The sequence below is a fragment of the Toxotes jaculatrix genome, chromosome 20 (genome assembly GCF_017976425.1).
Source record: "Toxotes jaculatrix isolate fToxJac2 chromosome 20, fToxJac2.pri, whole genome shotgun sequence".
Classification (NCBI taxonomy): domain Eukaryota; kingdom Metazoa; phylum Chordata; class Actinopteri; family Toxotidae; genus Toxotes; species Toxotes jaculatrix.
The window spans coordinates 8,477,767-8,503,005 of record NC_054413.1 but is presented as its reverse complement, the minus strand read 5'-3'; the positions used below and the strand labels follow the sequence as shown (position 1 = coordinate 8,503,005).

Here is a 25,239-nt window from a genome sequence, read left to right as displayed (position 1 = left end):
AGCTGAGCACGGAGGGGGGTTCGAGCTGTGATCACTCTGGTATGAGAGTGTGTGTGTGTGTGTGTGTGTGTGCGTGCTGCACAGTCCTGACTGGGCCCGGCCCGTCCACAACACAGCACTGCACAGCTGCACTGGAGGGCCTTCAGGCCTCAATGGATGGGGGTCAATACAAACTCTGTGGGGACCAACGCATACCAAATCAGGGGGAACAGAGCAGGATGAGGGGGAGGGGGCGCACTTTTCTCCTCCAGGACACCGTAGTTCTGAGGAAATACAGTTTTTAGGCGCTTTTCTGAATCTATATAGACGCGTCCGTACATTATAAGTGCTGGTCCGGGATCTACTTTCACTCACAAGCTCTGGAAAGTCCTCAGCGGTTGTGTTCAGGGATCCGTAGTCTGGACTAACGGCGGTGCAATACCCAGCTCTGGGGTTTTGGGAGCCAGTCCCTATTGTTCAGATCCCTCCTCCTGCTTGGGAAGTGGGAGGACCCGAAAAGGCGTCGCAAAAGGGAGAATTGTTTGAGAGCTCAGTCATCCAAAAACGGCCTTTCAATGTGAGAACTTGGGGAGCCGAAGAAAATGTCGGTGGCATCGCAGTAAATTACTAAAGCAGCGAGGGAAGAAGAGAAGTTAAAAACTCTTCTTGTTTTTTGTTGGGGGGGGGACTAAAACTCAACACAGAGGAGAAGCGAAGAGGAGATCGGTTAGTTAAAGCGAGGTGCGAGGACCACATAGAGCAGTTTTGGTAAGTTTTATCCCTTCATGCGGTCCATGTTTGTGCGCTGCTACTCTGAGTATCAGCATGTGTTAGAAAATGATAAGAACATGTGTTAGTTTTATTGCACAGTTGCAGCCTGACAGCAGACTTTACCAACTCACACGTTATTTAATTAACGGAAAAAGTTGCGATTTTGGCGTTAGAGTCCCGGTTCATGCTGGTGACCACTATGATAGCCGCATTTGTTTTGTTTTGTTTTGTTTTCAGCTTATTGATGCATATAAACTTTGCTACAAACTTTCTGTATCACAGATCGGCTTTGTTTGGATGGCAGCGTGTGTTCTGGCTCTCGGTTGTAGAGTTGCTTTTAGTAAGAAAAGTCAACTTTACTCTCCGACTTAGCCTGTTGTTGTTTGGACGAGCTCCGCGTCCGTATTTTCCCAACTTTTACCCGGTTTTCTGCCTTTATCTCGCCTCTGGTACTATACAATACATGTGTGTGGATAGGAACCAGCCTTGTGTGACACGTTGCAGAGATTCACAGTTGTGTTTTTAGACATAGGTGTGTTTTTTTGGGGGGGAATGTGTCTCAGTTTTGCAGGCCGCAGCCTATAGTCGCTCCCATAGGTTAACAGAAAACAGACATGGTGAGCTCTGCCAGATTTACCCCCATATTACCATCGGGGACTGCAGCGATGTAGTGGTAAATGTAAAGGTCTCTAAACCGTGTCTTCAGGTCAGTGACTGTTCCTAAATCCGGAATATATTAAGAGAAACTTCACGTTTTCAGCCTGAGAAATCAGTGTCAATTTTTTTTTATTTTATTTTTGAAAAATACAACTTGTCAGCTGTTTTCTCCAAGTTAAAGCTCCATATTATAATCCTGTGTTTTCTTTACTGTCATGTCAATGACCTGCGCAAGTTGATGGAACAACCATGACATAACAACGCTACCTGAGTGGATTTCTATAGTCGCTGCCCCCCCTCCCACCCCAGAAGTCCTGTTATCAGAATAACCTAATTAAAGCCTCCAATAAAGTGACAGCTGCTCGGCGCAGCCGTACAGGAATGCAGCATCCTGTCTGGCTGTCAGGACACTCTCTCCTGATATCATCCCCCTCATTCAGGTCTGATTTTAATGAGAAAATGTTTGTCTTAATCCCCGGGCTGCTAATGAGTGTTGGCCGGGGTGTCACTCACCGTGGGGGCCCGGTGGAGAGACAGAAGAAGGGGTTTGGGGGGATGGGGGGGACGCGATCCATGGACACGGAGGAGGGAGGCCTGCAGGAACAGCCGCAGGGGCTCAAGTTTCCAACCCCCAGGTGTCGTTTTGTTGTTTGGATTACATTTAGCCTCCGCTGCCTCGCATGGAGGAACCTCGGCGATTCAGTGACAGACATGGCATCAGACAAGAGGGCCCGATTGTTCCTGCTGAATCAATGTCACTTGGATTAAAAGTCGAAACGAATGGCCTGGCCTCCTCCAATTAGGCGCACAGCTTATGAGGGAATTAATTGGTCTCAGTAAAAAAAAAAAAAAAAAAAAAGGAGCCACTTGTTGGGTTTGTTGTTGTTGTTGATCATCTCTGGCAGTCGGGTGGATCAAAGTTGAACTAATTGATTCCAGTCTGATTATCTGCCTGTTTCTCACACAGCTTCGGCCCTTTTGATTACTGATGTGGCCAATGGAAAAACATAATTGTAGGGGTTCGTAATCAATTTTACACCAGACTGTGTGCTAGTTTCACAGCATAATGTGCATTAAAAATCACGGAGGCAGAAACGATGACTTTTTAAAGACTCTTACAGTCATAACACAGAGGGTAAAATACAGTAAAGCAGGCTCAGTTCATAGCGGCATATCACAAACACACTTCAAGTCCCTTTAGCAATATTATAATACCATCATTTTATTCATCCAGGATGTGAAGATGAATGACAAGCCTTCAGGCAGCCTTCTGCAAAACGCCAAACATCCTCTACTTCCACACCCACAAATATAAGGATTTGCTGCTTTTTTCATCCTATAGGACAGTAAACTGAATATTTCTCTGCCACTGTTGCTCGAACCCGGTGATTATCAGACCAGCTGATAATGAAAATAACCGTTAGCTGCAGTTGGGCTATAATAATACAGAGTCAATTCATTACTGAACACTACAGGTGCATTTAAAGTTGCCATGCTAGTGTTATAATAACATGTTTCTCTTTAATTTGTAAGTGAGTCCTTTAAAATCTTATAAGTTGTTGACTGTGGGGAGTGAAAATGTGCATGCCTATGGGCAAAAGAGACCTGTAGGTTGTGGACGGAAAGCTAATTTATCTTTAGGTTACGTAGTCTGATGCGATTGTTACCAGGTAGACCTTTACAGTGAAGCCTGAATTTGAAATGATATCTCATTGATCTTGGTTACCGGCCGAACAGACATGTAGTGGAGACGAAAGCTGCTGGTTTTCCACTTCTTTGGCCAGAATCTGGTGGATAGTTTTTCATCCGTTCTATAGGAGCTGAGTTTTCATATGTGTTCTGCCTTGTAAAGAAAAGTTACTGTGTGGATGTAGGTACTCAGCCAATAGCAATAGAGTTTCTCGCTCGTATCTTAGTTTGGTTTCAAACTTTACTCTGCCACATTGAAGTATGATGTAAGATATGAGTGGAAGGATAGGATTTAACTTGTTTGACTCTCGCCTTGTAGAGCCTGGCGTGTCTGGATGCAAATCAAAGTCTTAAGATGGAGATGGATTTTTAGATGCATTTGGAGATTATAAACAGCCAGCGGTCTCTTGAGGACTGCTGTTGCTGCTCCGATCTCATGTTTGTCAGCCAGAAGTTCTCGAGTTTTGAACGTGGTGCTGGAAAGCAGCATTGTTGTTGTAGAGGGTGTAGCATTGGTGTTAATTGACAAAGGAGAAAAAAAAAAATCCTTCCTGAGGGCATGCTTTCATCTCTATGACAGCGGGTACACTCGTGCAGTCATAACAGCCGGCAGGCAGAATCTGTGGGCCTTTACTGCACGGGTGTGTGCGTGCGTGCAGGTTTTTGTGCATGTGAGTGACAGTTCCTGTCCCATCAGGATTATCTCTTTGCACTGGAATGTATTGCTCGTCATTGTGGTCCTCAACAGGCCTCACCTGCGAGGTCGTTTTGAGATAACTGGAAGGAAAACAAAAGGAAAAGAGTGTGTGTGTGTGTGTGTGTGTGTGTGTGTGTGTGTGTGTGTGTGTGAGAGAGAGAGAGAGAGAGAGAGGAGAGAGAGAGAGAGAGAGAGAGAGAGAGAGAGAGAGAGAGAGAGAGAGAGAGAGAAGGGGGTAGTCTACACTCTATAATTTCAGCTCGAATTTTTCTGGATTATCGTTCTTTTCATAAACTTGCAAAGAACGCAGTCATTGCCAAATAAGGACGCCTCATATCCCAGAGCCGGACATTATTGGCCTGTTGACATACGGTGCATTAGTCCTGTGGCGCTGACAGATTGGAGGCTCGGGCGCGGGCCCCGTGCCCCCGGGAGGGTTTCTGTGTCCAGCTAGACATTGGATAACCAGAGAGGGACACCTGGACCGGCAGGTGGCCAGGGTCCAGGCCCCTCCCTTGGGGCTGCATACCTCTCTTCTCCTGATCCTCCCTGTCAGCCAGGACCACAGAGACGGAGGAATGTGAAGTAAAAAAAAAAAAGGGAGGATGGAGAATGAAGGAGAAAGTTCTGACAGAGAGTTGGAGAGGCTAATTATTTTTAGGGCTTCAAATAACATGCCTGTCCTCAGTTTTTATGTGTATCATAACAGCCTAATAGTGATAATCTGAAGTCTTTTAACTAGTTGAGTTGATTTGTTCCACTAATTAAAGTAAAAGTTAAGAAGCTCTTGATTGGATAATGAAGTTACCCAAACCATGCTCTCTCACTCTCTCTCTCTTACACACACACGCGAACGCAAACACACACATTGTGAGTGTGGTGTGAGCGCTGTTAGATCATTGATCAACTCCAGACTCGGGTAAGAAAACTGTGTGTGTGTGTGTGTGTGTGTGTGTGTGTAGACAAATAGCCCTGTGTGTGCAAAGCAGATATTTGGACAGAGATTAGAGGGGTGTTATTACGAGCCAAAAGCAACCCAGACGCTCCAGTAGAACATTCACACACAGGCATGATGTTGCACTCCTCCTGGGATTGGTCAATTTGAGCCTCCGTCAATCACTTTCTCCTTATTTACCTCACGCACGTCTTTAACATTGGTCTCGTTTTGTTTGACTTTGTTGGGTTTATTCCGAGTCTACGAGTCAGATAGTGTGCACAGACTACAACTTGGAGTCCTCACACTTTCCCCTTCTATCATATACTGTAATGTTAACTGCGTGCTGTGTTCCTGTGTCGAGCATGTGTGAACGAAACAATAAAATCACCAGAAAGGCAAAAAGGTCAAGGAATCTGGGTTGTGTTCCAGGGCTTTAACCAATAATCAGACTTAAAGTGTTGCCCCAGAGAGAGGGAAAAAAAAAACTCATCATTGAAGAATGTCAAACTGGCAAGAGAAGACATGATTCAACAGAATAAATCACTGGGCACCAGATTAGTTTGTTACTGGGCCCCCGAGGTTATCACATTTGGAATTTTCCATTGACAGTGCTCCTCTGTCTGCTGTCCAAATCGCATGTGTGTGGAGTTTTTAATCTAATGATATTTCAGAGCTTTCCCTCGTAGGATAACGCACATCCGTGGCTCTGAGTGACAGGACAAATGGTAGCTCTGCTTTACCACATCTCTCTCTCTCTCTCACACAGACACGCAAATCCAGCTTCTGAAACTGAGAGCTCTCTTTGAAACAAGCCTCCTCCAGCTGTTTCTCCTCTTAAGAAACTCTTTCAGACCCAGCGGCTTTCGCTTTATAACCATGGAGCGAGCGGTCAAAAGTCGGTTGCACCATCTTGAACGCAGTTGACGCCCCACACCCTGACTTGCTGTTCAATTTCCTGCCTCCTCTCCGTTTCTCTAATTCCTCCTCCTATCTGCTTTTCCTATAACTCTCTCCTCCAGTCGTTTCATGGAACTCTACAGCCTTTCTCCATTCCCTCATCTCTCTTTCCACCCTCCCCTTCTCTCTTTCTGCCTTATCTCAATTTCCTAATGCCTCCTCATATCTGTTTTTCATATAATATTTCACTCGCTCTGCTTTTCTCTTCCTTCCTTCATCTCCCACTGAGAGTTGTAGGGCCAGGCAGCGGCCTCTCTCTCTCTTTCTCTCTCTCTCTCTCTCTCCCTCTTTTTTTTCCTCCTGGTTCCTGCTGAATAATGGGGAGAAATTGCTCTTGATTTATAATTGGTTCCATTCACTCTGATGCATGAGCTGCCAAAGGAGTTGGGGGCCCCTTTCACCCCCTCAAATCCCTCCTCCCTCCTCCACCCCACCCCCTTACAATGCAGGAACACACATGGAGCAGGCTGCAGATATGTACAGCTATGAAAGTCTATATTAGCATGCACGAATGCTGTAGCGTGTATGTAGTTTATCTTTCGGGCAGGGGATAAGTGGTAGCCTGTTTTTTTGCGTGTTGACATTTGGTGTTGGAAAAACTTCCTGAGGTCTGCATATTTATGTGCCTCTGTGAGTATACTTTTACCATGTAATAGGAGTTTGTGTGATTGCTTGCTTATGTGTCATCAAGTGTGTGTGTGTGTGTGTGTGTGTCTGCGCACGCAGGGGAAGAACACAAGCAGGGAAAGAATGGTCTGGTAAATGAAATATGTAACTGCATGCACGCGTGTGTGTGTGTGTTTGTGTGATGAGTACTGTGAAATCTTGGGTATTAGTTAGTTTTCCCAGTAGAGTATGGGAATGATTATGAGTGTGTGTGATCCAGACTCTTTGTGCCCCGTTAAAATTGTCCACCTTCTACTGAAGACACTGAAGACACACTCGTATATTTTTTCAAAGTGATTTCTTTAAATATGTTGTTGTGTCAAAACAGTGCAAATTCTTCATTATTTCTCTTCTCTATCCATCTTCTTTCCTTCTGTCTATTTATCTGTTCTGTTCTCTTTCCCCCTTTCTTCCATCTACCACCCATCTTTCCTTCTAGCTATTGTCTTTACTTCCTTTTATCCATCTTCCCTTCCAACTGTCCATTTACCTGTTGTTTCTTTCCCATATTCATCCACCCTTCCATCATCCACCTTTCCTTCCTTCTTCTTTCCATCCATCCACCCTTTTTTGTTCCTCTTTTTTTTTCTTTCCTTCTTTTCCTGTCTATATCCTTCTTTTCTTCTATCAACATTTTTTTTCTCTGTTATCTGTCCATCTTTCCTTCCTTTCTTCCCTCTGTCCATACATTGGTCCCTCATCCTTTCCTTTCTACCTTCTTTTCTGCTACCCCTCCACCCCTCTATTTTCCTTCCCTCCCTCCCTCCCTCCCTCCCTCTGTTGTGATTGTCTGGTACCTGCATCGCTGTTTGGTCCATCTATCTGGCTTAAACTCTCCCAGAAGCCGCGGTGATCCAATCCTGTTCCCATGGCCCTGGTGGGCATGCTGGCATCCCACACCAAGCATAGGAATGTGGGTGGGTGTGTTCACCATGGCACCATAATTAGCTCTCCGTGGTTAATTCAGCTTCGTTATCTAAATTATGCAAATGCTGCGGTGCCTAATTGATTAGAACGCCCCCCTCCTTTCCATTGCAGGGCCTGTCCAGATCCCTCTCGTTAATCCTCGAGACGCTCTGTAGCTCGTTAGTGTCGGTTCGGGGGGCGAAGGAGGGGTTGGATGGGCATATAGCTCGTTAATACTTTGTGAAGCGTGTGCTTGTGTGTGTGTGCGAGAGTATCATGAAGGAGGGGGTAAATTCTCAAGCTCGTTAGAGATGCTTAGATGCTTTTGATGTGTAATTTTATGGCATGAGAACGAGTGATTTCTCGAGTGGAGGATTTGGACTGGCCCCCTCTCCACCTGTTGGGCAGAGTTTTCATGCCAAGATAAAACTCCAGAAGGTTCTCGTCTTGTCCGAGAAAGCCCGTCTGAGTGAGGGGGGGTTGGAACAGATAGAGCAGATAGATGGGAATAGATTTGGGATTTGATGTCTGCCAAGTTTTTTTTTTACTTGTGTAGTAGAGACAGCCACATCCATCAGTGTGTGCACACAACAAAAAATATCATCTCTGCTCATCACTACTAAACACTTCCAGACAATCAGTTTAATGCCCTCTATTCATTTTTTTATCCTCTGCTCAACTTTAAAATTGAATAACAAGCAATTGCTCATTGATAATTGTTGTATTTGCCTGACAGTTGCATATATTTACTGATGAAAAGCTATATAACAGTTGATGGCTTTATCTTCTCAAATGTGAGCATTTCCTGCTTATTTTGGTTTTATATTATTGTAGATTGAGTTGTTTTCTTTATGTTCTTTAACAGCAAATGGAATATCATATTTTTTGACTGCTAATTGGACAATAAGGACTTTTGAATATGTTAACTTGGGCTTTGAGAAATTGTGAAGAACGCGTTTTACTACTTTCTAAAAAGTTCTGGACCAAACAGTTAATAAGTTAATCAAGACAATAACAGTTGCAGTCCTTTGACTGAATATCTTGTTGTTGTTCTGTTGCTCTTTCCCTGTCATGGTCTGATTGTAAACCGGGTGTGTTGTTGGTTTGTTAAGCAATCTCCAGACCCTCCTCGTGCTCCACCACTCAGCGCAAGTCCGGGCCAGGCCGAGAGGCCAGCGAACAGATTGACAGAGTGAGGGGAAAATATGTTGGGACATTCAGTGACGCTCTCACACACGCTCTCTCAAACACACCCTCTCATTGACGAGGCCCTGCTCTCTCCTCCTGCTCGCCTGCCAGTTGACATCCTCTCTATTAATTTGAGTCGCTGTTCTGCTTTCTCAGTCAACCTCTCCCCCCCCCCCCCCCCCCCCCCTCACCCCCAACTGCCTCCATAAACCCCCTTCACCGATCTCACATCAATTCCTAAAGGCAATGAATCCCCCCTCCCACACCCCCTTCCTCCTTGCCTCCCCAAACTCTCCACACACTACTCTCAAACCTCTTGGTCATTGAGCGCCCCCCCCTCCTTCTCTTTGGTCATTGAGCAGGGCCCATCAGCTCTTCCCCGGGCCCTTCAGAGTAGCGTCTCCCCTTTCTCCTGGGGTCCACGGGGTCTTTGTCCGTGCACCGGCTCACTGCTTTACAATGACTCTCCACTCTATTAAGGTGCGTTCTGCCTGTTAGCGTCGCCAGGGGCAACCGGCCTCCCGCATGGCAGCTATGCAGCATGGCATTGTGGGCCGCGGGCCCGAGCGGGGCAGTTGAACCCCCAGCACTCCTCACACTTGACACCGCATGTGTTTATCTAAAGGGGGGGCTTTGTGGTGTTTGGAGAACCTCGATGGAGGGATTGGGGTGGGGAGGGGCACGGGGTGTAAAAAGACGTAAAACTGGGGGAGGAGGGCAAGAGGGAGTTTGGGGAGGTGATAAATATTCAACAGCTCAGCTCCTCAGAAGGAGTTACTACCCTGCTCACCCTCCACCACCTCCTCCCCTCCTGTGTGTCCTCTCCATGCCAGAAAGCAGATGGAATGTGAGAGCTCAGGGAGGAGGCTCCAGTCTGGTTTTATCCAATTAGCAGGGTTGTCAAAATGAATTTATCCACGGAGGCAGGGGGACAATGGGACCGGCAGTGGCCCGAGAGAACAGGGGCCCCGGTGTCTTTACTTAGCACGCTCACAATGAACTTCTGTCAAGTGACTCTCTACCACAACGACATATAAGGCACTCGCATACTTACACTCACGATGCATGTCTGCACACCACCGCCAAAAACCTTCTCCTTCTCCTCTCAACAATGTACAGTAGATACCACTGATGTTGCACATGAATGCTCCCACTGACACCTGTGTTCAGAGCCGTCTCTAAGTCTTTTGAGCTGGGTCCAAGTCAAGTCACAGGTTATTCAAAACAAGTCCAAGTCAAGTCTTAAGTCCTTGAGGGGAGGGTCAAGTCAAGTTTTCACAAGTAAAATACAAGCAAAGGTGCTCTCGGGTCTCTTAGTGCAGACCATTAAAATGACACAGCCATTGACTGTTGTTTTGTTCCAGACTTTTCTCTCACATTACTGATTCTGACACCTCAACTCAGAGTATAAGTATAAGAGTGCTGTGGCACCGAAAAATTAAGCGGGCGACCTGCCGTCACTGAATCAGTGTAACTTAAAGTGGAAACGCTGATTGGTCTTGTTATTTAATTGACAAAGAAACTGTATTTAATGTGGATTAGTGTGGTCATGGCCGACACCCCATCTACTCTGTAAGGTCAGTATCTGTGCAGATATCCCTAGTTAACAGCATTAGTTCATGTTCTTTTATTAAACAGGCATAATGATACCAGTTTTCAGCAGCCACACACACATTGATGTTAAGGTTCAATACACAGCCTCGCCTCTTGTTTTCTTATATATTTATTTATTTATTATTCCAGGATTCTATCACGTCAGAATGTAAGACTTGGTTTCCATCTTGTCTACTTCGTTTCAACTCTAGTCTTTTGGGAGTCATGGCTCATGTTTGCCGGGTCTCTCTGGAGTCAAGTCTCAATTCCTCAGTGCGATTGCAGGAATAGTTGTACTCCTCAGTAATCATACTTCTGCACTGGAGCTGGCAGGTTTGAAAAGTTCACACAGTTCTCCTCAATTCGCTGTCACTGAAGTATGTTTTAATACCGCAAAGCTGCTCGCACACGGAGTGTTTGCCATGCAGTGCTTTTCGTTACTGGTAAGGGGCTAAACAGTCACAGACACACACTCGGCACACACACACGTCCTCTCGGTTCTTAATTTAGTGGAGTTGTCTGTGTGTATGCTCTGGTTTTTATCAGTCTCGCTGATGCGTAGGAGGATCTTCTCTCTCTCTCTCTCTCTCTCTCTCTCTCTCTCTTTCTGTGACTTCTCTGGGAAGGATGGATGGAAAAAGTTGGACGTAGATGTCAGGCCAACTTTTCATCTTGTGGCAGGGTATCTGCTAAGCAAACACAGGACCCAGCTGACTAATGAATCAGCCAGACAGACAGGCTCAGAGGAGTAAGGCTGTTTTTTAGGGAGTGATGATGTATGAGGGGCCTTCTCATACTGCTCTTACAACAAACCTCTATCTCTGTTTCTGTCTCGCTGCCTGTCTCACCGTCCCTGCTTTTATTTTGAAGTGAAAAAGACGGAGATTGGACAGGTAAGAAGTTTCAAGGCAAAGGGAGCGTGTCCCGCTGTGCGTCCAGTTGGCAGACTGGCTGCTTGTGGTTTACGGTTAGTGACTTTCACAGTTGGGACAGGTGCTTGATACAGATGTATGTGTCTTTTATGGGCAGCTGTCCCGGGTTGTGTCCATACAGCGACCGGCCACAGAAGCCACAGGCCTTCAGCTATGCTCACTCTTGGTCCCACAGTAGCCTCCTGTTTGTTTACCGAGTCAGCCCACTACTGATGGGCCACTCTGAGTGGACCAGTGAATAAATGAAACTGTACATGTATATAGGGTTGGAACTGAGTTGGAACCTTCATTACTGCAAATGCCTGCCACAGTTTTCTCGTCCGTAACGTTTGTGTTGAAATGGCTTGTTTCATTTAGCAAGTGAAGAGTCAGAAATTTCTCTCAGGCGTTGGTGGAAATTGAAACAGAGCATGAATATTTGACTTGTTCATGTTGTAAAAAAAAAAAAAAAAGTATAAAACTGTTTACACACATTCATAATGTGCAATTAAAATTTAGCAGGGTTATGTGTGGCCTGATGTCTCAGTGGGTGTAGTTAACAGCTGCTTTTCCATTAGCACGCTGCTTTGCTCATTTTTTATTAAATGTGCCAGGCAGTTAAACTGCTGCCAGTAGATGATGAAGGTGGGCTGTAAGAGTTTCCATTCTCTTACTGTCCTGCTTTGGCCCCTAGTGTGTGTTGTGTGTGTTCAGTGTGTGTGTAGTCCCTACTTTCTGGGCTTCATTAATCATTGCCTTGCCATAATAAGATTAGGACAAATATGTATGAGAAAGCTGTGTACTGCTTCCATTTCTACTGTAGCGCCGCAGGACAGTTTATGCCCTTGAGTGTCTGCATGTTCAGCGACATGGATGTATATGAGAGAGAGAGAGGAAGAGGGAGAAAGAGAGGTTCAGTTTTGCAGGACCACCCTCCTCATTCTGACGGGAAGTTGTTAGTTTAACCTGACAGGAAAGAATTCAGGAAACTTGGCAGCAAGCGACAAGGGAAGAAAGGAGAAAAGCTCCCCTCTCTACATTAACTGTTAATAGACTGACCATTACCATCGTCTTCTCCGTTTTCCTCCCAATACACGCTGCACTGAAGTATAAAAGAGCCCACCTCTCCTCCATCTCACACACATGCACACTGCTGTGATATATATTCCCCCCCCCCCCCCCGCCCTGTCCTGCCTCTCATTAGTTGTTCTTTGTCCTGACTCTTGAATGCAGTCTGTGTGTTTTCCCTTCTCTCCTTTCCCTCCCCGTCCTCCCACCCTCCTTCCTCCTCCTGGACCGTCTACCTGTATCGGTTACACCTGAGCGGGAAGGTGGAGGGGTCGGGTTACGGCCCGCAGAATGAGGGCGCCCCTTTGATGAATGCAGGCTGGATGGGTGCGGGTACAGGCGGAGGAGATGGGGTCAGCGGTGAGATGGGGGCTGACAGAAAAGAAAGGCTTTATTTGTGTCTGGAGTTTTGGTGGCTGAGGGTGCTGCAGAGAGCACCGCCTCGCCTGAGTTGTGTTTCGTTAATAGCTGCCTGCTTGTGTATGTGTGTGCATACAAGTAATATTGAAGTAGAGAGCGGGTTATGTATGAATTCAGTATTTAATGTTTATAGGCATGATGTATGTTTCCAAGCTGAATTTTGGTGGTTTTGCTTTCTGTGCAGTTCTGTGTGTGTGTCTGTGTGTGTGTGTTTGTTTCAGTCAAAAGAAAGTGGCCTATGCTGTTTGTTTTGAGTGTACCAGGTCTGGAAATGACTCTAACCTTCTCCTGTGTGTGTGTGTTTCAGGGGGTAGTGTATGGAAGATGTCTGGAAAGCGAGACTGGACTCCGTGGATGAAAAAGAGAAGGGCTCCAGTGTTGTGTGCTCTGGGTGCAGTACTACTGTGCTGCCTGCAGAGCGGCGCCTCTGTCTCCGGTGAGTAGACAAAATGAGAAACTGGATCTGCATAAAAAAAAAGGCAAAAGTTTCCATCTGTATGCAGTCTATCACTGTTTCATGGTACATATTACAGGCTCAGTTCGTGAATACCTTTACATTAGCTTTTCCAAACACCTGCTGCAGGATAAGTCTTGCCAGGGACAAAATATCCTGGCTCACAAGGAGAGAAGTGTTTTATTTGTCTGGCAGCAGCAATAGAAGTTTGTTGTTTGACGTAAATTTGAAGAAGTAGCCTGTTTTCATAGGCTGGACTAGCCACCGTGGGTGATCTGCTTTTCTTGCTTTTACATTATAATAAATAGATTTTGGGGGGATTTTGGACCATTGGACCATTTGGACCATCTCTTCGACTTGTACGAAATGAAAACTAATATTTTTGACTGCTTTTTGTAATTGTCTTTTTCAGATGAGGTTCCAGTGTTCACTGAAGAGCCCCTGTCCGTGGTGCAGAAGTTGGGAGGCAGCGTGAACCTCCGCTGCAGTGCCCAACCCGCGTCCGCCAACATCAGCTGGCGCCTCAACGGCCAGGAGTTGGCGAATGGAGATCTGGGTGTAGTGCTGGGGCCCCGCAGCCTGCTCATTCCCACACTCTCCAACCTGACGCTGGGGAGATACCAGTGTGTCGCCAGCACCGGAGCCGGAGCCCTGGCTAGTGTGCCTGCTAACGTCACCGCTGCCAGTGAGTAGCCACCCACACAAAGCTGCATCAAATAAACACAAACACACCAGCCCCTCTTGGCCTCTTTTTGGTTTGACAGGGTATCCAAAGAACGCCTTTGACTTAATTTTCTTCCAGTAGAACAAAAACAGTGAGGGGGTGGTATTTGTTTGCTTAAAATCTTCACCAATACAACACTGTAAACCTTGGATTTTTCCGCTACTTGCGGCAGGTCCGAGTCTGATGCTTACAAAGGTCCGGCTACAGTTTTGGCGCTCACTTTGGAAAACTGTTGCACATCATTGATCAGTGATATAACTGATGGTATTTATTCAGTGCAGTTAGACAACAGCTGCTGTTAAGCAGTATCACATTGATCAAGCGGTGTTAAAGTGAATTATTCTCCATGCTGACATTTTTAGCGCTTTGCTGGTCTGAGTGTGGGGTGTTATATTTGATATGCATCATGGGACCGAGAGGGGCGCCTGAAGCTGTGTAACCTGAGTTGGAGGAATGGAGGAGACCCAGGGGCCGGGGCCAGTCATAGCACTGAGTGGGGACCCAGAGCTCAGCCTGGGGGCCCCCTACCTCCACCGGCCCCCTCTTTTCCCCACAACACCACATTCCTCTCCACAGGGCCCGACAGCAGGACTCGCCAGAAATTATGGCCCCGTAATTGGGTAGAGGGCTTGGGGGAAGATAAGGGCATTGAGAGTGTGTGTGTGTGTGAGGGGTTGGACAGAGGATATGGGTGTATGCCTGACTAAAACACACCATTAGATTTAAAAAAAAACAAAAAACTGTATTGTTTTACATGTAGTGATGTGATGTACGAGGCTCCATGCTGGAGAAACGGGAGGTGTTTTAGACCAGTCGAGACAAGATCCTCGCACAAGATGAGACGTGATGTCACATTCTCTGTCTCCTCGAAGCCCTCCACAACCTTTCTCTTCCTTCACACATTTTTCACTCCTCACCCTGTCACTTTCTCTCCCCTTCCCTCCTTTCATTATCGCTCACTTTCCCCTCCTCTTTTGTTCTCTTCACCTCATGTTCTTATTTTTCCTCTCATTTCAGCAGAGTGATATTTTGTCAAGCTGTGATTACGAGAGAGTGTGTAGCCCACGTACAAAGGCATTAAAAGTTATTGATAGTTCCAGTAGTGGATGAATCGTGTTGAGATAACCACATGTGGAGCCAGACTGGTCGCCCCGCCTCCCCCCAAAAACTTCTCTAATTTAATAACGGTCTCTCCTCGGCCACCCCCAAACCGCCTAAGGAATTGCTCCATGGGGAGTGTGTACGTGCCTGCCTTTCCATGTGAGCCCTCTTAGTTGTGCGCACATGTTTTTTGTGATCAGGATAGGTTGATTCCAGACCCTCTGCGCTATCTGACTCCTAAGAATCTGTGCTTTTTTGGCATAAGTTTAAAGCCGCTTGCCTGAATTCTTGTGCAGGCAGTCACACTCCCTTTTAGTTTTAGCTGCAGAAAACTCAGACATGTATCTGCACAACGTGAACGTACAACACATTGCACAAACATGTTATAATTCAGATACACGCACGCAGGCCTCCTACTGGCACACATAAAGATGATGAATGCACCGTCTCTCTAGAAATATTTAAGTGGGCCTTTGCCAAACAGCCCTGGTGCGGGAGGTCTGCTTCACTTTATGAATACCATCAATCCTCCATCCCTGCAGGATACACACACACACACACACACACACACACACACACACACACACACACACACACATACTCCAAAATACATGTGCACTCTCATGTGTACATTCACATGCAAGCACACACACCTGAGAGACACATATGCGGGGCTGTTCCTGTAAAGAATGCGGGGCAGTAGACTTTGAGGGGGGGTTAAAAGGTGCAACTGGAGGAATTTGGGAGAAGTAGGCAGAAGGAGGAAGGTGGGATGGGTAGGTATGAAGGGGGGGGGCTGTAAAAACAGCACCTGATTGATTTAGCAAATGGAGCGCCACACGGTCTCTCTCTTGGATGCTTTTTTTTTTTTTTTTTTTTTCCCCTTAACACACACATACACCACTTAGCCTGACATGTCCTGGCTGGGATTCTCATCTTTCAGAATAAGAGCTGAAACAGAGTCGCTGAGTTGAAGGTGTGTGTGTGTGTGTGTGTGTGTGTGCGCATTTGACTGAGTGTGTGTAGCCAGCCAGCCTCCCCACCCCTTCACACACAGGGACAGATCCAGCATGCATGGTGAATAAATCAGCGGCCTGCAGTGAAGGTGTTTGTTCAGTGCTTTGAGTAAATCACTGAGATGTCCCTATCAGTAAATACTCTGGCCTTAACCAAACTTTGCTTATTGAATTAGAGCTGTATACAAAGTCTCATCAGCTGACTGTATATACCAGCAGCTTGGCCTTTTTGCCAGGGTGTGTGGCTGGTCCAAGAAAAACACACCCGTTATGGCACCTCTGGAAAGAATGGAGAGAGGCTGTGTTTGTTAAGAATAAATCAACAAGGACTGGTAGATGTTTAATTACGTTCCCGGAGAAGTTTTATTTATCTTTCATTTCACTGCTGGACTCCTTCATGACAAATTTCTCCAGTTGTTACTTTCCTTTTCCCCTCCTGCACTGGTCCCTTTCCTTTTTTTTTTCTTTTCTCAGTCTCATTTTAGTTTCTGTGCTTCAGAACTGTAAAATGGCAGTAGATCCCCTGCTAAGATTTTTGAGGGAGCCTTGTCTACTTTTTTTCCCTGCTTCTCAAGAGCAGGGTTTTGCCGTTTCCTCCTCAAAACCAAACTGGATATCTGTCTCTGAAACTCTATAGGATGGATACCTCTCACCTTTGACCTCAAGGCCAGGGCTCTGAGCCGCTCAGGCTGGGGGTTTAGGAGGTCAGGGGTCAGATGAGTGTCTGTGCTGTGCAGACTGCGTGTCTGTGGCGACACAGTTGCAGCACATGGCCCCAGTAATCCCACTCCTTCATTTCCCACAGAATCTGAACCGGCTCCAGTCCCAGTGTAATGCTGGGCAGGATTAACGACACCTACTCCAATGTTACAGACACCACTTTTTAGGCTTTGGACTTATCCAAAGTGATATGGAAGGAGTAAAACAGAAAATTTAGCCGGAGTGCTTTTGTCAAAATGTTTGTGCCTTTTTAGTCAGATCATGTTAAGACAAACTGTGGGAAAGAAATTACTAAATGGACGTAGAGGAGGTTTTTTCTTTCAAAGAGAGTGCTCATAAGAGAAGTTGTGGGAACGTGGTTACGATGCAGCGGGGAGAGGCCGATGTGAGGGACACCCAATATGGAAACAGCACAGTTATTACAGAGTTTATTATTGCTCAGAATATTGTGTTTTTTCTTTCTTCTAAAGCTGAGGACTGACTGTATACACGTGCATTTGGATGTGAGTTACACAGTGTATTAGGATGATGAAAGAATGCTGAACTGTATTGCAGCGGCGTGACAGCACTGACTTTTCCCTCGCCTGTGTTATTTTTGCAGAGTTGCGAGACTTCGAGCCCGATGACCAGCAGGAGATCGAGGTTGATGAAGGCAACACGGCAGTTATTGAATGTCACCTCCCGGAAAGCCAGCCCAAGGCTCAGGTCCGCTACAGTGTCAAACAGGAGTGGCTGGAGACATCCAAAGGTACTGAGCTGTCTCTCTCCCTGCTTCCCTGTTGATTCCCATACTATCTTCATAATTTACCGGAATGCTATAATCCTGCTATCTGACCCATTATAAAACCAATGATAAGGGTATTATCTCGAGAATGTTGAAACATGGGAATGCAGTTGTTTATTTTTCAAACTATTTACTTCTAAGTTGCCTGGAAGAGAAGAAAAGCTCCGATGGTTTGTGTCTGGTATGCTGATGATGCCTGGGAGCTGTAGGTACTGATATCTGCCGCTTATCTTTGAGGAAATGAATACCACATTGACGAGCATTCACCAACTGTTCTCGGTCAGACTCTAGGGCACCACCTTGTGGCCCCTCCTGATGGTGCAGACATGCGCTGGAATGGCACATAGGACTCATGTTACATGTGTTTCACAATATGGACTTAATTTTTTTTCCTGTGGTCTTAGTCTTATCCCTGTATTCTCTTACATATATTTCCTCCCATTATGCTGCTTCAGAGTATAAAACTAAGTTACAAACACTTTTCATTTTTACAGTAAGCAACAGTATTTGCTTGTTTATGTAAAAAGCAGCAACTCCCCCTACAGAATCTGTATTTGGCCATGAGTGTTCCTTCTGATTAATTTATGGGTTTGTTAAGCTCTTGGAACCCACTCTTGACATTGTTTTTCCCCCTGCAGGGAACTACCTCATCATGCCGTCAGGGAACCTTCAGATAGCCAACGCCACGCAGGACGATGAGGGACCGTACAAGTGTGCTGCCTACAACCCCATCACTCAGGAGGTCAAAACATCCACCTCTGCTGACCGCCTGCGCATACGCCGTGAGTCACCATGTCCGACACTCTGATGTTAAGATAGAACAGCAAGGTTGAACTTGTTCTAATTAAAATGGCTCTGGAAGACGTGTAACAAGAAGTCAGAGGTTAAGCTGAAATATTCACTGCTCATTTAATAAGAAACTACATCAGAAAAAAAATTATAGCCATTATTAGAGAGCTGGTAACTCTTGTGAACATGTGGTGCACATGTGTCTCGCACTTGCCAGTTTGTGTGACTTTTATCATGCGATGCCAGGATACATTTAGTCACAGGTGATGACGTGCACAGATCGTGCTATTTCATCTTCAAAGGCAAAGATGAAAGTGCTTAGACTCTGTGATTTAAATTCTTTGTATTCTGGATATAATTTTGAGAAATTTAAAGAAATGGGGATGGCTGGGTGACGATGCAGAGTGTCACATCATATTCATACCCTGACCGTCTTCATCTTTTCCAGGCTCCACATCAGAAGCAGCCCGTATCATTTATCCGCCGGCGTCCCGCTCCATCATGGTGACCAAAGGCCAGCGGCTGGTGTTAGAGTGTGTGGCCAGCGGCATCCCTACGCCGCAGGTCACATGGGCAAAAGATGGGCAGGACCTGCGTTTCCATAACAACACACGCTTTCTGCTCAGCAACCTGCTGATTGATGCAGTGGCCGAGGGCGACTCTGGAACTTACATTTGCCGGGCAGACAACGGCATGGGCTCGGCCAGATCTGCAACGGTGCTCTATGACGTACAAGTGTTTGGTAAGTGAACTAGAATTGTGTTAGCATGTTGTGTTAGCCTGTCCCTGGTTTGCTGCTTTTGTATAATAAAAAGAAAAGTAAATATGTTTTTTTAAAACTTGTTTTTTATGCACACTCCATAATGACAGGAGGTGGTTCTGTCTAGTTTTGACCATGTTATGGATTTAATAATTAGACTGACTCCTGTTTGGCGGACAGAGAAGACAGCCGTCTTTATGTTTGCAGGCACTCATGTGTGCGAGACGCGTGTGAGCCTTGTCGGTGTTGTGTTAGAAAGAGCTGGTGGGAGACAGAGCTCTCTATTCTGTAGCAGAACTTGATTGAGTGTGTCTAGGTTGTGGATGACTGTTTTTACAGTGATTTTCGTTGTGTGTGTGTGTGCATGTGCTTGTGTATTTGTGTGTGCTTGCGTGTGTGTGTTGTGGGCTTGTTTCTCTGCAGCTGGCTCTAATTAAAGCCGGAGAGCTGCTGTAGCTGTAATGAGCTCTGTCTTTCCCTGATTCACAAGCAGCCAACCATCAACTAGCTGGCTTGACCTGCCTGGCTCTGCATAGGCCCCCTCAGTCATACAGCCTGTACACACACACACATGTGCACGGTTATGATTTTGCTCAGACACGCATGCTCTTACACATGTGACACTGTTAGAGCTCAAATGATTAGTTGACAGAAAGTTAAATGACAACTATTATGATTACCATTTGATTTGTAAAATTAATTTAACAAGCAAAAATACCAAACATTCATGGGTTTCAGCTCTTTTGATGTGAGCATTTTCAGATTTTCCGATGTTTTATATACTTGTAAAGTGAATATTTTGGGGTTTTTCGACTCAGTCAGACAAAACAAGCAATTTGAAGACATCAGACTGGACCCAGCCTCCTCTGTATGTTGCTGTCTCCAACTCAGTTTCTCTGTTGTCTCCTGCAGAGCCCCCTCAGGTGACGGTGGAGCTGCAGCAGCAGGAGGTGGTGTATGGAGAGACTGTTCGCTTTACCTGTCAGGCCCGCGGTAAGCCCGCTCCGTCAGTGATTTGGCTTCACAATGCTCGGCCCCTTGCCCCGTCTCCTCGCCATCGCCTCACCTCCCGGGTGCTGCGCGTCTCCAACGTGGGCCCCCAGGATGACGGACTGTACCAGTGCATGGCTGAGAACGGGGTGGGAAGCTCACAGGCTTCTGCTCGCCTCATCACAGTATCAACTGGTAAGTCACGTAGTTTGGTAATTCGTCAGAGGTTTAATTTTATTTCATTTAGCACCCCTTAGATATAATTAATTCTGTCTTTATAGGGATTTCATCCAGGGGGAAATTACCCTCAATCTATCGGCCTCTCAGCCCAGACAAAGTGCTGAGAGAGCAGCCACCTGTGAGGCCCGGGGCTGCAGGCGCCACGTTGCCTCTGGACTGCTCTGAGCTGCCAGGACAGATCCTCCCTGCAGAAGCCCCCGTCATCCTCAGCCAGCCACGCACAGGCAAGGCTGACTATTATGAACTCACCTGGAGGCCGCGGCACGAGCGAGGAGCTCCTGTTCTGGAGTACATGGTCAAATACAGAAAGGTAATGCAGGGATCTTATTCTCAGACTAAATTAAATGATCTTTTAGCTTCTTCATACTTAAACCTGGACATTTTCTGCATCAGCAGCTGAGCCCTCTGTCTCTCTCTCTCAGGTGGGAGACCCTCTAGCAGAGTGGACCTCCAGCAGTATCTCAGGCTCTCTCCATAAACTCACCCTGGCTAAGCTGCAGCCGGACAGCCTGTATGAGGTGGAGATGGCTGCCAAGAACTGTGCAGGGTTGGGACAGCCTGCTATGATGACCTTCAGGACCGGCAAAGGTACGACACTGTCGGAGCAGGCACAGAGTGTCTGGCAGTTTTGGTACCAGTCATGTTGATTCTCTGCTGTTTAATATTCATGTAGGTTTTTTTCTATTAAATGAAAAATGCTTAAAGAATAATTCTGGTGTTATTCTATTTTTTTTTATTGCCAGCACATCCAAAGATATAAAAAACAAAATTTTATTTTTAAAACCTTTAAAGACTCGTGTCTTCTGTAGTTGACAAAAATACAGTCTCATGAGTCTTATCCTTTTTAAATGGCTCAGAATGTTTTAATTTTCTTTAAACTCAAACTGTTGATGTTCTTCTGTCTACAGGTCGGAAAGTTCTAGGAGGGCCAATTGATCCACCGAAAACTCCAGCTGTTCCTTCGCCAAGCCTCTCCCGTAAGTATCCCACCGCTACTCCGCCCTGTGACAAATTCTCCTCTAATTAACAGTACTAACAATAACAGTCACTTCTGCTGTGAGGACTGTAACTAGATGTTGTTTTATAGGAAGACTGTCAAACTGCTAACCACTTCGCTTTTCACTAACATGGACGTTTCTCAATTTCTCTTTCCTTTCTGTCACTGAAGGATGAGCCCTCAGTAAGTTGAATGTGATGTGTTTTTGCCTTCACTGTTATAATTACACAATGTTGTGAGTTTATGCCTGTTGTTGTCCTCCATCTGACACCACTTCTCCTCCTCTGCAGCTCCCGAGGCCCCCGACAAACCCACAGTCTCCACGGCAACGGAAACGTCAGCATACGTGACTTGGATTCCTCGTGGTAACCGCGGCTTCCCCATCCAGTCTTTTCGGGTGGAGTACAAGAAGGTGAAGAAGGCCGGAGAGGACTGGGTGACGGCAGTGGAAAACATTCCCCCTTCCCGGCTCTCTGTGGAGATCACGGGCCTGGAGAAAGGTCGGCCATCTTCACACGCACTTAAAACGGTGTTATTATTCACAGCAGTTTATTCTGACTTGGTGGAGGCGGGGGGAGTAGTAGGATGTCATGCCATATAATTACAACGATGATGTCCTGCATAATTACATTCCCACGGCCCGTAAATTCATCAGCATAATGAGTGTTGTTACAGTCATTTCGGTAATTGCTGCCATCAGTCAAAAGCATAACCGAATCGCAATCAACATCACATTTGCTCTGAAAAGGAAAACATAAAGTAATGTGGAAACAAACATCATTAGTCAGCACATAATATAGAGCTTCATTCAAAGCAGCTTGTAGCCCCCAGAGACAGATTAGTAATGGATATCCGTCTCCCTGTAGGTACGTCTTATAAGTTTCGTGTGGTGGCGGTGAATGTGATCGGTTCCAGTCCTCCCAGTGCACCCTCAAAGGCTTACACCGTGGTGGGTGGGAGAACCCACGAACGCCCTGTTGATGGGCCCTATATCACCTACAATGAAGCCATCAATGAGACTACCATCATCCTCAAATGGACGGTGAGTTACTAGAGGAAAAACTTAAAAATGTGTATTCTTATCTACCATTAATCAGGATAGATGAAATGTTTTGGAGACTTATTTAAAGTTCATTGTGAATTTTTTTTTTTTTTTGTCCTCTCAACAGTACACGCCCGTAAACAACACGCCCATCTATGGTTTCTACATCTACTACCGGCCAACAGACAGCGATAATGACAGTGACTATAAGAAGGATGTGGTAGAGGGAGACAGATACTGGCACTCAATCACTGACCTTCAGCCTGAGACTGCCTACGACATCAAGATGCAGAGCTTCAATGAGAAGGGAGAGAGTGAATTTGGCAATGTAGTGATCCTTGAAACAAAAGGTGAGACCTTTTTTTCTTTTTTTGGGGGGAGGGGGGTAAACATGGCTGATTTAGATGTTTCTAGAGGCAGTGAAGTAGGTCTAACAGTTTCTGAGCTGTCTTGTTAACAGCTTTTTTTTCCCCACTTTTTGTCTCCTCAGCTCGTCCTAATCACCAGCGGCCTGCTCCGTCACAGACCCCAGATCCCGGGTTGGAACTCCCCAGTGGACCGGTGCCTCGGCCTGGCGACTTGCCCTACCTCATAGTTGGTATTGTCCTGGGAGCCTTTGTCTTCATCATCGTCGCCTTCATCCCTTTCTGCCTGTGGAGAGCTTGGGCCAAACAGAGTGAGTGTTCCTCATAGTTCCTCAAGTATTTACGGGAATTAAAATCTTTACAGCCTCTACATCTGCGTAACTCTCTTTTTGCGCTTATTTCAGAGCAAACGTCTGACTTGTGTTTCCCTGCTGTGGCCTCCCCTGTGTCGTCATGCCAGTACACCATGGTTCCCCTTCAGGGACTTGCCCTGGTCGGACACTGTCCACTGGACGCTCATATGACGGCCCCGCATGGCGTCTACCCCGCTAATGGAGAATACACGCCGAACGGCAAACATCACCACCCAACACACTGCCTGCCAGGGCTGCAGCAGGTAGAAAAATGGTTTATTTAGGCCTATACAGGTTCTTAAGAAAGTCCTTTGCTTATTTTTATAGTAGCATTGAATATATGATCTAAATACTCTTATGCTTTGCAGGATGAAGTGAATTGCGATATGGAGTGTGACACTTTGTTGCCACAGACAGTGGCAAATGGACATTTGCCTGTTTACCACTACTCCACCAGGTACGTTTACCCATGAAACTCTTATACTGTACTAGAGGGTCTTTTTTTCGAGTTTGAATTTTCTAGATTCTATACTTAGGTAGGTGGTGCCAAAACAGTCAGTCATTTAAGTGGTTTGTCAACAGAAAATTAATTAACAGTTATTTTGATAATTAATTTGTTATTATTTTTAGCTAAAAATATATTATATGCATGCAGGGGAAGAAAAAAAACATGCCAAAGCCAAGTCATTAAAAAGAGCCATTGGAAAAATGCACTGGTCATTGTTTGCTAACATTTTATAAACCGATACTGACAGTCATCTTGAATTGCAGCCCTAATATAAACTTTTCTTTTTCCCCTCATCTTCCTTAGTGGTCCAAATCATCATAAACAGACTTGCTGTTTTCCTGATGACTCTACTCTTCAGCTCCTTGACTCTTCCCATCAGCACCTCAGTTCACAGGAGCTGGGAGGTGATGGCAGCTTCTGTGGTGGAGATAAAGCAGAGGAGGACATCACTCAAAGTACACATGAATTCCTTCCTTTAATTATTTAAAAAAAAAAAAAAAAAATAGAAAATTGCTTTTCTTATAAACTGCAGTGGTGACATTAAGAGCCAAAGTTTAAAATTTTGTTTTGGCCTAGACACAAGATTTGAAACACTTGACATGTTTCCTTTCATTAAACCTTAGAATCAGCTTAATATAAACACTATAAAAAAACTATCAGCCTTATATTTTCTGACCAGTGCTCCTTACCTTTTTTTTTTTTTTTTTTCTGCAGAGCCAGCGTCCTTCCCTCTTCTATCTCTAGAGGACGAAGGGATTTTCACCACATCCTCATCGACAGCCACAACACCACAATCCCAAGATACAACAATACAGGAAGTGAACATCCTCCCAAATGAAGCGTCCCCCGAGGACGAGGGGAGAGACAACACAACAGATGCATAAGAGACTGTTAAACAAACAGAAGAAAACAAGAGAAAATATTTATTTTTGTATCACAGATATTTATATATTTATGCTTTTGTACATAAGTGTCTGATTATACTGTATATAAGGTTATTTTCATATTGAAAAAGACTCTATTCGTACAGCCCCCCCTCTCACCATGTCATGGACAAAGGGAGTACCATATTGCGATGCTGAGCTCTGTCTGCGTTTCCCGAGGAGGGAAATAAGTTTGAGACATTATTCCTCATGTGAAGACGATCAGGGGCTTCCTCTCAGTTCAGCACTTCATGTCTAGACCCTCCTCACGTCATTCCTCGTAGACCTCCATCCTAAATGTTTGGACCTTAGGTACTTAGCTTTATGTACAACAGAAACAAAGGGACCATTCGAACCAGTCAGATGCTGTAATTATGAGGTGCTTCTTCGCTGTTGCTTTATCATGTTTTCAAGATACAGCTGTCCGTCTGTCATTTTGTATAGCAGTAACAAAAATGTATTATGCATTGTTCATCATTAACAAACTATTAACAAGTGTATGCAACATAAATCATTCTGTTTCAGTAGTGTACAAGAGATTATATATTGTATAGTTATTTATTTTTTTGATTTTTTTTTTTTTTTTTTTTTTTAAATCACTGAATGGGACAGATTCTGGAAAATATCTTTTAACTCAGTCATTGATAAGCTGAACTTTATACTGCAACCACTTCTGTGTTTACTCATTTGCTGGTTACCAAATGACAGCCAGGTGAGGGCGCTGTGACAGGTGTGTCAGTATTATTCCTCCCTCACAGGTCGGTGCGTAAGTATTAGTCTTTGCCAGAGACATCTGCAATCAAAATGAAGGAGATCCTGAATCTACACTCCCCTTTTGTTTTTGTTTTTTTTGTTTTTAAAGTATAGCTGTTTTGTGGTTGCACATGCTGGAGCACTATTGCATGTAAATAAATGCTTATGAAATTTAGTATGTCTGGTGCATCTTATCTTTATTTCATCTTTTGAAATAAAGATAAAATTTTCTTTATTTCTTTATCTTTATTTCATCTTTTGAAATAAAGATACCACCACAA

General features: G+C 45.3%; 1 protein-coding gene across 1 annotated transcript; it reads left to right on the top strand.

The window, feature by feature from the left end:
* The first annotated feature begins 536 nt into the window (after window positions 1-536).
* On the top strand, window positions 537-25,127 carry boc (BOC cell adhesion associated, oncogene regulated). Its single transcript, XM_041066291.1, has 18 exons — window positions 537-747; window positions 12,747-12,875; window positions 13,306-13,578; window positions 17,056-17,202; window positions 17,877-18,020; window positions 18,476-18,769; window positions 19,700-19,972; window positions 20,059-20,327; window positions 20,440-20,605; window positions 20,926-20,994; window positions 21,305-21,514; window positions 21,881-22,056; window positions 22,184-22,406; window positions 22,547-22,732; window positions 22,826-23,037; window positions 23,143-23,231; window positions 23,586-23,737; window positions 23,997-25,127. Exons 2-18 carry the CDS (start codon window positions 12,764-12,766, stop codon window positions 24,164-24,166), a joined length of 3,165 nt encoding a protein of 1,054 aa, XP_040922225.1. The 5' UTR covers window positions 537-747; window positions 12,747-12,763; the 3' UTR covers window positions 24,167-25,127.
* The last annotated feature ends 112 nt before the right edge of the window (window positions 25,128-25,239 follow it).

Excerpts from the sequence above, each read along its gene's own strand:
- boc (XM_041066291.1), top strand. The coding sequence starts at position 12,764 with ATGTCTGGAAAGCGAGACTGGACTCCGTGGATGAAAAAGAGAAGGGCT. Across the intron at positions 18,021-18,475 it reads TGACCGCCTGCGCATACGCC|GCTCCACATCAGAAGCAGCC; the intron begins GTGAGTCACCAT and ends CATCTTTTCCAG. Across the intron at positions 19,973-20,058 it reads CCTCATCACAGTATCAACTG|GGATTTCATCCAGGGGGAAA; the intron begins GTAAGTCACGTA and ends CTGTCTTTATAG.